General features: G+C 30.3%; 2 protein-coding genes and 1 long non-coding RNA gene across 3 annotated transcripts; 2 read left to right on the top strand and 1 right to left on the bottom strand.

The window, feature by feature from the left end:
* Window positions 1-734: 734 nt before the first annotated feature.
* On the bottom strand, window positions 735-3,518 carry LOC107962804 (FHA domain-containing protein FHA2). Its single transcript, XM_016899330.2, has 3 exons — window positions 2,629-3,518; window positions 1,420-1,586; window positions 735-1,105 (listed from the first exon to the last, which is right to left on the bottom strand). The coding sequence occupies exons 1-3, from the start codon at window positions 3,425-3,427 to the stop codon at window positions 935-937; spliced, it is 1,137 nt and encodes a 378-aa protein (XP_016754819.1). The 5' UTR covers window positions 3,428-3,518; the 3' UTR covers window positions 735-934.
* A 1,414-nt stretch (window positions 3,519-4,932) lies between these two features.
* On the top strand, window positions 4,933-5,871 carry LOC107962805 (uncharacterized). The gene is made up of 2 exons (XR_001701781.2): window positions 4,933-5,152; window positions 5,462-5,871. It is a non-coding gene; the product is annotated as an uncharacterized lncRNA (long non-coding RNA).
* A 7,355-nt stretch (window positions 5,872-13,226) lies between these two features.
* Window positions 13,227-15,899, top strand: LOC107962806 (oleoyl-acyl carrier protein thioesterase 1, chloroplastic). The gene is made up of 7 exons (XM_016899331.2): window positions 13,227-13,655; window positions 14,219-14,352; window positions 14,431-14,544; window positions 14,810-14,905; window positions 15,103-15,190; window positions 15,261-15,329; window positions 15,435-15,899. The coding sequence occupies exons 1-7, from the start codon at window positions 13,314-13,316 to the stop codon at window positions 15,702-15,704; spliced, it is 1,113 nt and encodes a 370-aa protein (XP_016754820.1). The 5' UTR covers window positions 13,227-13,313; the 3' UTR covers window positions 15,705-15,899.
* Window positions 15,900-17,523: the final 1,624 nt, after the last annotated feature.

Below are 17,523 nucleotides of genomic sequence, written 5' to 3'. Positions count from 1 at the left end.
ATGTTGTTAATAGCCATAACTCGTAATATAATTGTAAGAATTAGATTGATAGTTAAATCAATTAAATATCAATTTAATCAATTGAATCAATTTGTTTAAACATGATAAAATTGAGAGAGAGAAATCTAAAACTTATTTTTAAAAAATAAAGAAATTTTTTAGAAATTAACAACAAAATTCATATATGATTCTCGAACCATATAAAAACATTTTCTAAAAAATTAAATATACTTACACATGTGCATCTCTCGGTAATAAGTTTGTTACAAGGTAATTCTCAAAAGGATGTCAACAATGAAATATAAGTTACAAAATGATTCGTAAAATATCTCAATATTTTCCTTTTAAAAAATTAAAATAATTTAATTTCTATTAATTTTGAAAGTGAACAACTAAATTAATCACAATCTGAATATTTTTTATTAATTGTACATGATTTTGATTAGTATAATAATAAATTTAACCTTAAAGTTTACATATTCTGTCAATTTAATCATAATTTAACAAATTTATCCTACAATGTTTGTGTAAATATGTAAATGTTACGGCTAAATTTGTTGAACTCTTTAGAATTAAAGTCAAAATATATAAATATTGAAAGTTAAATTTGTTATTATACCAATCAAAATTATGTATAATTAACAAAAAAACATTAATACCGTAATAAATTATCTTTAGTTGCTCACTTTCGAAATTGACTCGGGCCAATTTCAGATTGGAGAAATTTTTTATGGTTTATAACAAGCATTCTTTCATTGCCACCATAAAATATTGGGATTCATTTACACAACAAGCCAGTTAAAGTGCTCAAACTGGGTGACCCTCAAGAAAAAAAGAATATTAACATCAATTTCTACCCAAACAGAACATGTAGGCTAAGATGATGAAACATTACCTTACGAAAGCAAAGAAACTAGAGAGACGAACTCCAGGATTATCCGAACCTTGGATCTCGTGTTGATGACAAAGTGTTCCGGGTATTTCTTAATAACATTAGCAGATTGTACCATGGTTTTCCCTTCGATTCAGGACCCAGCCAGTCCTCGAATGTTAGATACCTTCTAACTTGGCTGTGATGCCAGATGTTACCGAACTGTTCAACTAACTGAAGAAGAAAAACGAAGTTATAGTAAGTAAGCAATCTTGTAAAATCCTAAAACTCGAAAAAACAAAGCTGTGGTAAACAAAATGAGAGAAAGAATGATTGTGGCCTTTCTCAGGTAAGTGTATGTTATAATTCCGGCATGGTAAATATCGAAAACCATTTTCGCATTAAGTATTTAAAAGCATGGTAAAGCTTATCGATAAGGGAAGAATCAAAATAAAGCATAAGGACAACTATTGTCAAGTAGGCAGGGGTGTCAAAAGCACAAAATGGAAATAGTTCGAGATTTAGGTCACGCTAAGGTTAGAACTAACCTCAGCATGGAGTTTCTCCATCGCCATCCATTCTCCAGGACCACAAATATCGGAAAGCACAGTTGCCACAGATGTCACCACATCCTTTTCTTCCAACTGCATAAGTTGTTGATTATTGGATTCACGGTCAACACTTGATCTTCCTTCTCCTTTCTTCTCTACCGGAACTGCAGACATCATAATACCAGACGGGACAGAACTTATTATCCATTATGTAAATAAGAAAGACTGTACTTTTCTTTGCATCAGGTAAAATATAGAGAGAAAATGTTGACAGAATCGAAAGTTCATGCCGCAGTGTAAAAACGGGTGAGAAAGAGCATCAGAAAGCAATACTGTTCCATGAGATCCTACAAATCATTTTGCAGCTATAAAATCCGAAGGAACATATTGAAACCAAACATAAATTCTATGCCTAAAACCTCGTAAACTACATGATAACCATATTGTTTGTTCCACAGCACAAACAACGGCAATTCTGAGGAGTATCTTTAACAACCACCAAAGAATGAAATGACTCGGGACTGTGTTAAACCAATGGATAGTGCGAATTCTCAAAAATCAGATCACTCAAAAGATAAAAAAGGATACCCACCGGCAGAATAAAGCATGACTTTAGTTAGATATAACCAAATAATGTCAAGATAAGAATTTGCCATACGATATACATTTTCTACTTTTATCTACGGTATTAAAGAACCTAAAGAATTCAGTATGGCTCAGCTAACAGTGTAAGAAGAAGCAACTCTGGAACAAGAAAAACAGTACAAACCAGAATACGATATGATATTAACATCTAAACGTAGCGGCAGAGATTGAAATCCTAGAGACATTTGTAATAATATATGGAACACAACGAGACACTCCTACAAGATGATGACCGTTTAAACCATTAAATCGACAATGGCAACACCTGGCAATACATTTTGAATGCTGCAAATCACAAGATTCAGCAATGCCGGCAACTATAATACCGAAAAACCGAGAATGAAAAATTTTCTTCCTATAATGCCACAATAATCCCAAAAAACAACAGTAGATATCCAATTCACAATGTATACCTAATCACTAAATGCTTAACAATCATTAACTTTACAAAGCAATTATAAAAGAATGGCAAATTTTCTTCATATATTTCTATAATCATAACTACTGAAAACATAAAAGAAAGGGCAAAATTGATCAAAAAATTTCATAAATGTTGCTAACCTAATACTCCCGCCAAAGCTGCCTTTCCTCCGGCGCCGGCCTCTACGCTGCTATACCATTCTTCCCTTCTAATCTTCTTCCCGCCACTTCCAACGTCCTCTCCTTTGCCGTAATCTTCATAATATTCTCTTCCCCTCCCTTTCTTTGCCGCCACCGCAGAACTTGCCACGGAACCCACTGATCTCCCTGTCTTCGTTCCGCCATGGTAACCATGATGCGGCGGCACCGCTCCAGCTGTGGCGGTCGGAGTCTGGTAAATCGACGCGTGATGCCTAGTCGCAAGTGCTCCCCCGAGAATACTCCTTACAGGGAGAAGGAAGTAGAATTCTTTATCGCCGATTTGGAGGAGGTCTTGAGAATCAAGCCTGACGGGGGGCTTTCCCGGGAGGTGGAGTACGCCTTCGAAGAGGCAACCGTTTTTGCCGAGGACTTCGAGTGCGAAACGGTGCCGCGCGAAGTCGTAGAAGATGCGGGCGTGGTGGCGCGAAATGTTCATGCCGCCACCGAGGCTGGCTAAGTCGACGTCGACGATGGATTTCTTGGAGTTGCGACCGAGCATTATGGAGTAGGTTCCCATGTAGTATTCGAAGTCTTCACCTTGTAGCTTTGCGAAGCCCGCCTCCACGTCGCTACCACCCGCCGTCTCCATCGTTGATTTTGGGTTTCGAATTGAATTATTATTGATTAATCGAATGGTCGAAGGATGTTTCTGAAATAATGAAAAAAAGAAAAGGTGTCGGAATTTGGAGAAAGGTTGCTTGAAATTATCCTTTTTCTTCTTCTGATCTTCCATGGCCATGAGGGGATGTTTGGTTACAAAGAAAATTTGGTGCTGTTCGATGGTTTTAATTTTTTATGTTCAAAACAACTAATTTAGTGAGTTTAGCGTTATTTAATTTTAAAGTTATAATATTATTATAAAATTATTCTTCTATAAAAAAAATATTTTATTGTCATAGCTTGCATAAACCTTTCCTTTTTCTTTTTCTTTTTTACAATTTTTTTATGAAATAGTCTTAAAATTTTACGAATTTATGAATCAAAATTTAAATATTTTTTTCAATTTTTTACATTAATTATCAAATTAACTTAGATTTAATATATGTTCTTTTACTCGTCAATGAGTATTAATTCACTATCGATTATTAGATTTTCGCTTGAAGCTCATTAACCAATTTTTAAAATAAAACTTAAATTTTAAATAAAAACTTTCGAATAGTTCAATGGTTATTGTCGAAACCATTTTTTTGAAAACAAAAATTTTAGTTATCGACTTTAAAAAAACAAAAATTGGAGTCGCCACTGATCCTTTATCGAGGTGTGATCGATTCACTTAAAATAATTTTGGCCTACGAAATTTGAGAAAATAGGTTCGGGAGTCAGTTACGCACGAGGAAATGTTAGCACCCTCGTAACGCCCAAAAATCGGTACCAAATTGATTATTTAATGTCTTGGTGTCAAAAATTTAAAAGATTTTAAAAAAAACTCAAATATTGAAATCTGAAAAGGATAGTCAATTATTCAAGTCATGCGAAGAAATTGAGACACAATACGTTAGGGTACAATTTCTTAAAATCTCCGAATTTTAAATATCACTTTTGCTTCATAAGTAAATCTTCATTTCGAGGAAGCAATTATGTCATGCCCAATATGTTAGGACATAACAAATTAAGTTCCCAAAAATAATTTTTACTTATATATTTTAAATAACGAATATTCTCGGTTATTTGAAATTAACAAAGAAAATCGAAATCCAATACGTTAGGGCTCAATTTTCCTCGAAAATCCCTAACTTTGAATATCGTTTATTATTTTGAAAACCTTTGAATCATAAAAAATGATTTTAATATTTTGACAAAATCAAAATGTATTTGAAAAATATGTTAAAAATGTCAATGCGATATGGAACAAATATTTTAATTTAAATTATGTGTATACATAAGCATAATATATAAACAATTTTAGCAAATATGTATATGGATATGAGAGAAAAAAACGTAAGTCAAAAAAAGCAATGATAAAATACATATGAAATATATTAATGCATTTAAAAAAGAATGTATAAGTATAATGTATTAGTAAATATAAAAACATGGAAAATATTTATCATAGCCTTGAAAGGAATGCAAAAATACATGTACACGTTATAATAATGTATAAACATATGAATTATAAAACATGAAAATATAAACATAAAAAATATATAAACTATAAAAATAACATGATAATAAAATATATACGTACTACATATAGGTATTTAAAACATTTAGAATATACATATATATTAACATATATATATGCGCAGATATAAAAAAGGAAAACAGTGATTTTGAAAACCATAAAAAAATGAAGGGCCTAAATTATAAATAACCCATCAACTTAAAATCAAATAAAAAATCCCCTTTTTAAACCCTAAAAACCATTCTTTCTTTCTTTGATATTGCGCCGTAATGCTCTCCCTCTGAAAACTCCTCCCCTGCTCCAATGGCGACGAAACGAAAGAGCTTCAACGACGCCACACCGGTAAGTTTTCTTTACTCCCTTTCTCGTTTTTGTTTATTTGTTGTTTTAAGAAACAAAAGAAAAAAATAAAATAAAATAAAAACAGTAAAAAGAACAGAAGAAACAAAGCCAAAATCTGTCACCTTCAAAAATGTTTTTCTCGTCTATTTTCTTTTCGATTTCGGTACAAAAATTTGCTAACCTCGTTACAGAGATTGATTGGCCTTTTTATAGCCGAAACAACGGAGAAAGAAACTATCAAAAAACTCTCTCCTCTTTTTGTCGTAATTTCTGCTATTATTTCTATTCGTGGTTCATGGCTTGTTGCAGGTACGGGCATTGTGCGAAGCTACCAGACGTGGGTGAGACGACGTGGGCAGTTGCTATGCGTTTGTGCGTGAAGACGATTGCTGCAACGTGGGGGCGAGGGTGACGCCGATCCGCTGCTTTTTGCCAAAGGTTTCTGCTGTTCATTTTTTTTTGTGTTTTAGGCTAGTGGGTTAGGTATTTGGGTTGTTTGGGTATTGGGCTTGTAATTTGGTTATTAAGTCAGGGTGCTATTGGGTTTAAAACTGGGTTTAGTAATAGGCTATTATATAATTTTTTAGCCAGGCCAAAATTGGCCTATTACAGTCATTTTATAACTTTTTGAATCTGAATGACCAAAATCTAAACTTACTAATAGTTTAGCAACTTTAAGCATACTTTAGCTTATTAATGAAAGATAATATTTTGGTTTATTTTGGAGCGTACCTATAAGAGATTGTATTTTGATTTTTTTATTGAATTATTTAAAATTTTTTATTTAAGTCATTAAGCTATTAATTTTTTAAGTCTAATTAGTGATCTTCAAGCGACAATTTAATTATCGATACAATGAATTAGTATATATCAACGAGTAGAATAATATACCCTAGATCCAAGTCGATTAGACAGTCAATGTTAGAGATTATAGAAGAAAGTTTTTAGATTTTGATTCGTAGAATCGTGATGTTTAAAGTTGTTTCATGAGAAAAATTGAATTCCAGAATAGAGAAAAAAATGAGAGCTTTCGATTGGTGTAGGTGGTGCGAAGAGAGAAAGCCATATAATAACGATTTTAAAAGTTCAGTGACTTAAAAGAAAACTTTTAAATAGTTAAGTAGCTATTTTGTAACTTTTTGAAGTTGGGTGACCAAAATATAAACTTATTAATAATTTGGTGATATTAGATGTAATTTACCCTGAGTAATATCCCATCAAGCCTTTGGTTGTAAATTAGGTTAAAAGTTTCTTGTTTTGTTTTCCTTGCTCACTTTTCTATGGTTGCCGCCTCCTTCGACTATTCTCCTCTAAAGTATTCTCTTTTATCAGTCTGTTTATTCCTTATTTGCTATGATTGTTAAAAAATCTGAACTTTGATACTGCCAAGTGATGATTTTTGGGAAAATTGCGCAAGGGCTTTGAGTTCCTTCGTTGCGAAACCAAAATGGGACTTTGAAAAAAAAAATACACATTCCCTCTGATGGCATCTTATATAGTTTTAATCCATTTGAGCTGTTTTTCATTATATGTGTGTGTTTGTGTGTGTGTTTTTTGTATCATTTAAATGGGTTTTAGGCTCTTAGCTCAAGAACTTAGATTTGAGATACGGTTGATACCTTTACATGGGTTTTTTGCCAAGTGATGTTTGGGACATTTTGTATGTATATGTTTTTACTTAGTGTTGCATATTTTATTGTATGACCACGCTCTAAACTCTGTTATAATACTGCTTTTGTGTGCCAAATGATGATTTTCGGGGGAATTTGTGCAATGGCTTTGAGTTCCCTACATGCAAAAGAAAAATGGAACCTTGATATATGTATATGGCATATTCCCTCTAATGGTAGTTTATTGGATTCAATTCATGGTTTTAGGCATTTAACTAAATAACTTAGATTTGAAAAATGGGTTAGGTTGCCAATGAGGCTTTGCCGTCTTGGCACAGTTGGCAAAGGCGGAGACCTTGAGTCTTGAGTATATAGGTTCGAGATTCACCATGGGCAATTATACGTGTGTCTGTATCACTATGTGCTATTTCCATGTGTGAGTTTTAAGATATGTTAGTCAGCTCTAGTCTAGATTGTTCCAGTTCTTTGTTTGTGATGTAATTGTTTGATTCTATACTCTGATCCCATTCGTGGTCCGTCTTTTGTATTAGTTTGATTCTACATTTTGTGGTTGCTTGGACATGTAGTTGTAATTTGTAGTTTGAATGTGCTTCTAAACTTTCGAAAAATAGAAATGGGTTAGGTTTACAGCTAGTGTTTATAATTGGTCTTTGAATTCCAATCTCATGGAATAGTATAATGTAATATCATTTCTGCTTTACCTCTTCTTATGACTGTAAATACTTTGATTTGTTTCATTTTTATGACTGTTTTTAGTTTCTTTTTTCACATTTTGTTGTATGACCATTATATATGTCCTTTTTAGCTGGGAATGATGAACCTAATAAGTTCAAAGGTCTAAACTTTGTTACTACTGATTTTTTTTATGCCAAGTGATGAGTTCTGGGAAATTTGCGCAAGGGCTTTGAGTTCCTTTTATGTAAAAGCAAATTGGGACTTTGAAAAGAATACATATATTCCCTCTGATGGCACTTTATAGCCTGTTAAAGTTTTTATCCATTTTTACTGTTAAAAATTAGTTCTTGTATGTTAGAATGAGTTATATGGATTATTTTGTAATAGTCCGTTTTCAGTGAAATTAGAATAGTGGTTTCGGGATCATAAATTCGAGTTCGGAAGAAAATTTATTTTAATTTTATTTCATGGTCTAAATTATGATTGAAATATTGTATGAAAATTTTGTAAAGAAATTTTATCGGTTACATGTCTAATTAAATGGAAAAGACCAAATAGTTATGAAACTTAAAATTGGAGGTCCTTACATGACAAATAGACCATTAAGAGGTGTTAGTAGATAAGAATAATTAGTCATCAATGGAAAATTAAATAAAAAAGGATTAAATTGAAAAGTAAAAGATAAAAAGATGATAAATAATAAAGTAAACTAAAATATAATCATTTTTATCATTTTTCCCAAATAAAAGACATGGAAATCTTAATTTGGAGAGCTTGAAGTTAGTAAACTATTTTGGCTTAATTATGTATTTATTCTTTATCTTGTTTTTAATAATTTTTATGTTTTTGAAATTGTAATAGCTTAATTTAGTTACCTCGAAAATTAATTTGTAAAGTTATCAAAGTACTAAAATTTTGTCATGAGTGAATATAGTTGAATTATGATGTTTTATGATAGAAATTGAAAAGTTGTTAATAGATAAATAGTTTTTATATAAAGAATTTTGATGAATTTATGATTTAGAGATTAAATTAAAAAGATATAAAATTAATGGAAAAATTTTAAATTTTGTGAAATACATGGATTGCTATTGTGATATATGAAGATCAGTTAGGCTTAGAATAAGAATTAAATTATATGAATTTTATTTTTCGAGCTTAGAGACTATCGTAATTAATTAAAAGTATAGGGGTAAAATAGTAATTTTATCAAAGATGTGAATTGGATTGAATTGAATATAAATTGATGTTAAATTTATTCGTATAGATCTGGATAGATAAAAAATGAAGCTAAATTGAGGGAAAGAGAAAGTAACGGATTAGTAGCTTTTGTGTACACGAACATTGTCGAGGTAAATTCGTATAATTAAATTATATATTTATATGTTTGAATTAAATATTGTGTATGTGATTTTATTATTGCCATGTATATGAAATTAATCACATATCCGACGGTGACCGACAAGTATTAAGCTCCGTTTGAATAAATAAAATTTTATAGGTACAGGGTTCACGTATTGGTTGTGATCCTGCATGTGTTGCGAATATAACACAACTCTCAAGAGCGTCTCGTTATTAGTTATCATGAGCTTTCCGTTAAATGGTTCTTACGAGTTTCCTGTGAATAGCTCTTCGGAGCTTCCCGATTTAAAAGTTTTTTTATGAGCTTCTCGATTTAAAGGCTCTTTTATGAGCTTCACGATATTGGCTCGCTTGAGCTTCCCGATTATGGCTCGGATGAGCTTCCGTTATATAACTTGAAAGAGCTTCTCGTTTACATGTTTGCATGAGCATTCATGTATTTACATGTTTGCATGAGCATTCATGTATATGAATTGACGAATTATAATTTTGTACACCTTGTGTGTACTACCTGTGTATTCATCAATATTTTAAATAATTCAACGGAAAAATCCTAACATGAAAAAATATATTAATTCGAAATGAATCATTATCCGTATTTACTTGAAATACATGAAAATTTGATATTTGATAAGCTCATATGTTACTTGATAATCATGTGAAATAAATGACTAATATTTATGATGAAATTGTGTGTTTAGGCTACTATCTAATTTGCTTTGGATGTATTTTTGTATGCTTAGCTTGAATTTAAATAAATAATAAGTTAATTACAAGTCAGTATGCTCACATGGCTTAGCACACAGGCGTGTGGTTTGGCTGTGTGACTCAAGTTAGAGAGCACCCTATTTTGGACACGGGCTGAGACACGGCCGTGTGCCTCTATTTTGAATGTGCACCCGACTTGAGACATTGGCATGTCTCTTGATCGTGTGGCTCACATGGCCTGAGCATATAGGCGTTTGTCTCTTGCACATTGAAATTTTTTTGATATTTTGCAAAAAAAATTTTGAGTTCCTACTTCTTGTTGATTTGTCTGACTTGGTTTTGCTAGTTTAGCTTCTGGTTTGATGTGTTTCTCGTATTTGTATATTTCTTCATATATTTGGTCGCTTCATAAACGTCACAGACAATGTTCACATGCTCATGAATTGGCATGATCCATATTCTTATTTGACACTCACTCCCGAAGTTACTTATAGTTGAGTCATTGTGAAAGCACTAGATTGTATTCATTTTGGGTTATGTCTACACGTATCCTTATTTGAAACTCGGGACTTTGTAAGCTAATTATTATAACCAGTGCAATGAAGCATGTTTTGAAGATAAATTCTCTGTTTCTGCACTTTTGGGTTGGCCTCTTTCATGCATCCATACCATAACACCACAAACTCATACATTTCCACTTTACACCATATACATACACACATATATATAAATTGTTCAGCTCTGCCAATTTCGAAATGATTCAAAGTAGGAAATGATTTAAACTCTAATATGATCTATTTTGAAAAAAGCTTGATAGCCAAGCTCAAAAGATTTAAATTTATTATGGAAGTTCCTGTATTAAGAGATAAATTAAAGTCTTTTCTATTAAAAAAATGAACAAGTTAGTTTTTATATGTTAAATGAAAATTTAAACTTTTATCCATTTGCACCATTGAAAATTGGTTTTTGTTGGTATGAGTGGTATATAAGTATAAATGAATGAAATTTTTAATAGATTGAACTGGTTTATTATTTGATTTAATGTATTATTTATTTATTTATTTGAGTAAAAGAGATAAAATATAATTTGATCCATAACATAGAGGTTTTTTTGGGTACTTTTACTTATACTTATAAAACAGGATCTAACTTTAAATCAATTACTAAATCGTGTAAGCTTAAATTTTACTTGACTAGCTTCGAGGTTAAAGTATCTCGTAAGTTTTTGTATTACAGGAATGAGATTAAATTAGTTCATCTATTATTAAATGGATTAATTTAGTAATTATATTATTAAAAAAATCAAACAAGTTTAAATTGCAATAGAGTTAACAATGTTTTGAAAATTATTTTTTGTTGTTGTAGTTTAATTCTAAATAAAATATTTTATCTATACAACCATAAAAATTTTAAAATAATAACTTTGTTAAATATTATTTAATATTTTTTAAATAATAAATATTAATAATATTTTAATTTAACTTTATTTAATTTTTTTAATAGTATAGAAATTAAATTCATATTTGATAAGGGCAATTTCGATGATTAAATACAATTATGATCAGTGAACTTTATTATTATTATTTTTAGTATTATTCTATAATTAACCTACGATAGAGACAATTTAGAAGAATTTGTAGGATTTGATATTATTTTAATATATTAAAAGTAGAAAAATGTATTATTATTAATTTTGGTATTTAATATAGTATTTTGATATAATTTAAAATTACCAAAATTGTTTGAACTGACCGGTAAATGATTCCAAAATTAATTGAATCAAGTTTTTGAATATTTTAATTTTTGATAATTTATTTATTTAAATGTTTAATTTAATAGCTGATCTAATTTTGAAAATTAGAGTAAAAATATAAAAATCAAAATCAGTCAGAGATCACGTGTAAATTATTACAACTTTCAAAGCTAACAAACAACGCACGAAAAGACAAACGAAGCACGACTCACGACAAAATTATGACGCGCATCAAATCTTACATGCTATTTGTTTCTAATATTTCTGTCCTTAACTTATCACATTTTCACTTCAATTTTTTTTTCTTATAATTTATTATGAATAAAATTAAGTCATATTTTTTGAATGCTTTATTTAAAATAATTAATTTTTAAAAAAAAATCCACAGTGACATTTTGTTAAAGATTACAATTTAAGATCTAATGTGTGACTCGTGAATTTTAAGATCTGTCTAGGTTTTAGATTAATAAATTTAGTTTTTAATGATTATAATTTTTGTGAATAAGAGTACTAATGATGTTTGTGAACGAGAATATTAATTAAAATACTAATTTTTTAAGCATTATAACTTGTTTGATAATCTATATATATTTCAGGTTAATTTTTTAAAAATTTTATGAATTTATTTTTTAAATTTGATTTTTTATAATTTTTAAATTATTTGTTGACGTGATATACATGACAAATAATGTTATGTTAATATGATGCGCATATAAACTCTCATTCAAGTTGTCACGCCAACAACGTTAAAAAATTAATGTTTTACAGATCTTTTCCATTAAAAAATAATTTGACTCTTTTTTAAAATATTAAAAATTAAATTTAGCTCAAAAAGATAAAAGTCAAATTAATGGGAAATATAAACGTGAAGATTAAATTTATCATTATACTAATTTTATTTTGTAGTTATTTGGAATTACATTTGTAATTATATTATAGTTGTATTTGTAATAGTAATAACTTGGGAAAAAACTAAAAGTAAAAAGTAAAAATATGGTTTTGGTTCCATCTTATTTTTAGTAAAATTGTAATTCAAACTTAAGCTGTTTTTAAGATAAGTGAATATTTAATCAATAGATAGCAACTTGGGTTCATAGTTTTGATGAGTAAAAGTAGAGTTTTAATCTTTATATTTATATTGTATTTTAATTTGATATAATTTGAATTTTTATTTTTATAATATTATTAATTAATTTAAATAAATAATATGTAAATTTTTTATTATAAGTATCATTTTTTATCGTAAAGGGTTTTTTTTAAAAATCATTTCAACAGTTTAATCCAATTAATTAAAGATAATAATTAATAGATAAAATAGCTTTTAAATTATGCCAAAATTTTAATTTTAGCCTAAAAGAGACTAATACCTTAATTTAGCCAAATAAAACATATAATAATTGTTGAACATGAATTACGTGTGACAAATGGTAATGTCGTAATTTATGTGCAAATCCAGTGTCAGTTATAAACCAGCCCTATTAGTAAATTTAGGTTTTAGTTACTTAACTTTAAAAAGTTATACAATGGTCACTAAATTATTCAAAACTTATCATTTAAATCACTGAGCTATTAAAATCGTTATTATATGACTTTTATTCTTACCATTTGCACCAATCGAAAGCTTTTTTCCCCTTCTCTTTTATACTCTTTTATAGTTCAATTTTTTTCATAAAATAGCTTAGAACATTATGAATTTACGAACCAAAATCCAAGTAATTTTCTTCTCCGATCTCCATCATCGATTGTTAGATCAACTTGAATCTAAGATGTATTCTTCTACTCGTCAATGGATATTAATCCACCACACTAGCCGGACAATTTCTAAAAACAACTTAACAGTCCAATAGCTTAAATAAAAATTTCGAATAATTTAGTGATCATATTGTAAGTTTTTGAAATTAAGTGATCAAAACTTAAACATACTAATAGTTTAGTCACCTTGGGTGAAATTTACCCTAAATAAAATAAATCTGAAGCTAAAAGGTCTCTACTGTGTTGCCAAAAAAGCAAAGCCGAGAGAGACGGAGGAGAGATGTTGAAGTTTTCTTATTGCAATGCGACGGACCTAAATCAGGCCTTGGTTCAATGTAGATTCGCGGGTTCATTTGGTCCACTCTCTTCTCGCCGGCGTAGCCCACGCGCCGCCGTCTCCTGCTCTCGCTCCAACCTGACGCCGATTCAAGCCGTTCTGTCGTGTCAGCAACAGGTCGGGTCAGATCCGGTGGAATCTGAGTTGGGGAGTTTGGCTGACCGGCTCCGGTTAGGTGGGTTGACTGAAGATGGGTTGTCTTATAAAGAGAAGTTTATTATTAGGTGTTATGAGGTTGGGATTAACAAAACTGCCACTATTGAAACCATTGCTAATCTCTTGCAGGTAACCCTTTCTTTTATTTACAAAGTCTGGTTTTTGGATTTATTTTTATATATTTGCATGCAATTAGAGATTATTTTGTTAAGTTTCAAATTTGGGGATTAGCGATTTGGGATTTGAGGCTGTTGTGTATGCTATGTTACCTTTATTTATTTACATGCCATTGCCAATATTTGACCTTTTTATACTTAGTAATGCTTATTGCTTCGAGTCGAGTGGTAAAGAGTTTAATAACGGTTCCAGTTCGAGTCATAGAGAATAGCACCGGAAGAGCGTTATCCCGTTTAGGGGTCTGATTTGATTTTGAACTTAATCGAAGTTCAATATGGCTATCCGATAGACTTCATTCTTGGAAAATTTTTTTATAATTCATATAGCAAAAGAAATCCGAATCCAAATTTTTTAATACTTGTTTCTGGCCTTTAATGGTGGGGGGTTTCCATATATATAGTTTGTTACCTGCACATTGTCTGTTTAATCTATTTATACCTTGGTGAAATGTGCAGCTGTGTGTAATGAATGAAACCTTACCACATTTTCATATATATATATATCTATGCATGCAGGAGGTTGGAGGTAACCATGCTCAAAGTGTTGGATTTTCAAGAGATGGGTTTGCTACCAGTCCCACTATGCGAAAATTGCATCTCATATGGGTGACCGCACGCATGCATATCGAAGTATACAAGTACCCTGCTTGGTGGGCATTTTTTACCTTAACTTACACAGCATTTATTCGGGTTTTCCATTGACAGTAGGTGTTGGTTTTGTGGTGTAGGAGTGACGTGATCGAAATAGAAACATGGTGCCAAAATGAGGGAAGAATCGGAACCAGAAGGGATTGGATCCTGAAGGATGTCGCTACTGGTGAAGTTATAGGAAGAGCTACAAGGTTCATCTTTATCCCCTTTTTTGCCTTTTCTCTGCATATTAGAAGATTTATAACATGAAAAGACTAATGCTTTTGCCCATCTATGTAAATACAGTTCTTGTCTGGCATATTACGTACATCTGATTTAAGGTCTACATCGCGAATGCCATTTTGAATTTTGTTCTCGTTTGTTCTCTATCTGTGCTGATCAGGAATCAATGCGTGCTTATATATTTCTTAGGATTAGATGTATTTTGAAACTTAATCTCATATGGTATGATTTCAGCAAGTGGGTGATGATGAACGAGGACACGAGACGGTTGCAGAAAGTTAGCGATGATGTCAAAGAAGAATATCTTGTCTTCTGTCCACGAGAACCTCGGTACGTGTTTTCCCTGTCCCATAGGACTAAATTATATCACTTTTTATTGTGTATCTTTAGTTTCATAAGAACCTTGGTAAGTGTTTTCCCTGGCCCGGAGCTTGTATTGGTTTCATTAGTGTGACATTACATTTTCCCTGTTCTCATTTATGCTATTCATTTTGAGCAATATATCGATTCTCCCGTGGTGTTTACAGATTAGCGTTTCCGGAGGAGAACAATAAGAGTTTGAAAAAAATTTCTAAATTAGAAGATCCTGTTCAGTATTCCAGGCTAGGACTTATGGTAAGTTTTCCTGATTTATCTAATAAATGTGTATTCGTTGAAAGTCTAATGTTCATTTAAAATTTCGCAGCCAAGACGAGCCGATCTTGATATGAACCAGCATGTCAATAACGTAACCTACATTGGATGGGTTCTCGAGGTCAGTGAAAACGACATTCTAAAATTCTTCCTTTCCCTAGACTTTCAATGGTTCAAAACTGTGTCGACTTTTATAAGCTAACAATTATGCGTGTCTGTACGGCAGAGCATGCCAGAAGAGATCATTGATACGCATGAACTGCAAACTATAACTTTGGATTACCGACGGGAATGCCAACGAGATGATGTTGTTGATTCGCTTACTGGTCCGGAACTAGTGGAGGGTTCCAAAATTCACGGAACAAATGGATCTGCAACTGCAATTACAAGAGAGGACGATCTCGACTGCCATCAGTTTTTGCATCTCTTGAGATTGTCTAGTGATGGGCAGGAAATAAACCGAGGCCGTACCGAATGGAGAAAAAAACCAACTTGATGAGGCTGCTGAGTCTTCGAATTCAGTCGATAAATCGCATGGGGATCGATACCATTAATTATAAATTCTGGACTGTGAATTATTAAAAAAAAAACAGAATTGTGGTCTGCTATTTTGCCCTATTTGAAAAATCTTGAACTTCAAATTTTTGGATCGAGTTTGAAAGACAATTAAATTAGGTCAGGTTTTGAATAATATCTTTCACAAATTGCGCTGGGTCAGTTTTTTTTAGGTTTGTTGAGGAGGAAAATTTGATTTGATTTGAAAAATAAAAAAAAATTAAATTTTGAGTTAATTGAATCGAGTTATTCAATTTTGAGTTAACTTGTATAAGCAATTCGACTTTTGAGTTTAAGTTGAATTTTACTATTCGAATAACTCGATTAATTTAAATAATAGATTGGTGTAGATATTTATTTGATTCTAGTTAATTTTGAAAATGAGCAAATTAGTTCTTTTCGACAAAAATTATATAAAAAAGGTTAAATTAATTTTTAAAATTTAAAATATTTATAAAATTTTAAAATTTATATTTTTAAAGTAATTTTATAGAGTATATAAAGAAATTTTATTTTTTCTAAATAATAATTAATGATTTAAGTTTATCATACTAAAAGTATTTTTTTTTCAAAATTTTAATTTTACATTTTACATTTTTTTAATTTAACTCAAACAAATTGTAACGACCCGATAGTTACGGGTGTCGGAAAGTACATTTCTGAGACTCTGTTACCGTAAATTAGACTCGTAAATATTTATTAAAAATATTTACAAAGTTAATTATGTAGTTAATTAGGTTTTGGTTAGGTGAAATTACATGAATTAAGAGTAATTAAGTAAATGAGCTAAATTATATAAAATGTGAAAGTTGAATTATAGATAAAAGAAAAATTAAATGACCAAAAGGAATAATTATGCCAACGGTCATAATTGAGGCGGCATCAGTGTATATATTATAAATATTTAAAGTTAAAATATATATTATAATATTATAATATTAAAACTTAAAAGTTAAGTATATATATATTATTAATTATAATGATAAAGTAAAAGAAAAGGAAAAATAATGAGAGAAAGAAACGAAACAGAGAAGGAAAGAAAGAAAGAAAAAAAAAAGAAAGAAAGAAGGACAAAAGTTAGGATTTTAAGGGTTTAAAATTTAATTAGTTAATTTAGTTTTTTTTTGTAATTTTTATATTTTTAGAATCCTGATATTAAATACTACCCGACTCATGTCAAAATTTTAGAAATTATTAAGTTTTTAAGTGATGTTTATGTTGAATAATTTTAGTATTAGGGATTAAATTGATAGGTTTTTAAGTTAGAAATGAAAAAGGATTGAATTGTAGAATAAATTGTAAATTTTGAGTATTAGGGATTAAATTGTGAAAATTTGAAATTTAGGGATTTAGGAATATATTGAGTAAAAATTGAAATATTAAATATGAGATTGAATTGTGTTGTATTGATAAATTTTAATTGTTTTAATTTCATAGCTAACATCATACCGGAATCCTCAACTAAAAAGGGAAAAGATAAAGTTGACGAGGAATAGCTCGGAACTTCTGGTTTGTATTTCTATAATCCGAATCTAATGATTAATTGTTGTATTTTGATTAAATGTTATGGTAAGTGATTAAGGTGAGAATTATTCTATTTTACAATTGAAATGGATTGATTTAGTATGTGATGAATTTATTGAATTTATATTGATTGAATTGGTATATATATAGAATATATTTATTATTTGAATTGAAATGAATATTGGTTGTATTTGGAAAGTGAATTGAAACCCTATTAACTGTATCGGGCTAAGTCG

Source organism: Gossypium hirsutum, chromosome D08 (assembly GCF_007990345.1).
Source record: "Gossypium hirsutum isolate 1008001.06 chromosome D08, Gossypium_hirsutum_v2.1, whole genome shotgun sequence".
In the NCBI taxonomy this organism is placed as follows: domain Eukaryota; kingdom Viridiplantae; phylum Streptophyta; class Magnoliopsida; order Malvales; family Malvaceae; genus Gossypium; species Gossypium hirsutum.
Note: the sequence above shows the minus strand (reverse complement) of the source record. Positions and strands in the feature narration are given on the sequence as shown.

Bases quoted from the DNA above. Each gene is read 5' to 3' on its own strand.
- LOC107962804 (XM_016899330.2), bottom strand. From the start codon at position 3,427: ATGGCCATGGAAGATCAGAAGAAGAAAAAGGATAATTTCAAGCAACCT. The intron at 1,587-2,628 runs GTTAGCAACATT...TGATGTCTGCAG, and splicing joins AGCTTTGGCGGGAGTATTAG to TTCCGGTAGAGAAGAAAGGA. The intron at 1,106-1,419 runs GTTAGTTCTAAC...TTTCTTCTTCAG, and splicing joins TGGAGAAACTCCATGCTGAG to TTAGTTGAACAGTTCGGTAA.
- LOC107962806 (XM_016899331.2), top strand. From the start codon at position 13,314: ATGTTGAAGTTTTCTTATTGCAATGCGACGGACCTAAATCAGGCCTTG. The intron at 13,656-14,218 runs GTAACCCTTTCT...CTATGCATGCAG, and splicing joins CCATTGCTAATCTCTTGCAG to GAGGTTGGAGGTAACCATGC. The intron at 14,906-15,102 runs GTACGTGTTTTC...TGGTGTTTACAG, and splicing joins TTCTGTCCACGAGAACCTCG to ATTAGCGTTTCCGGAGGAGA.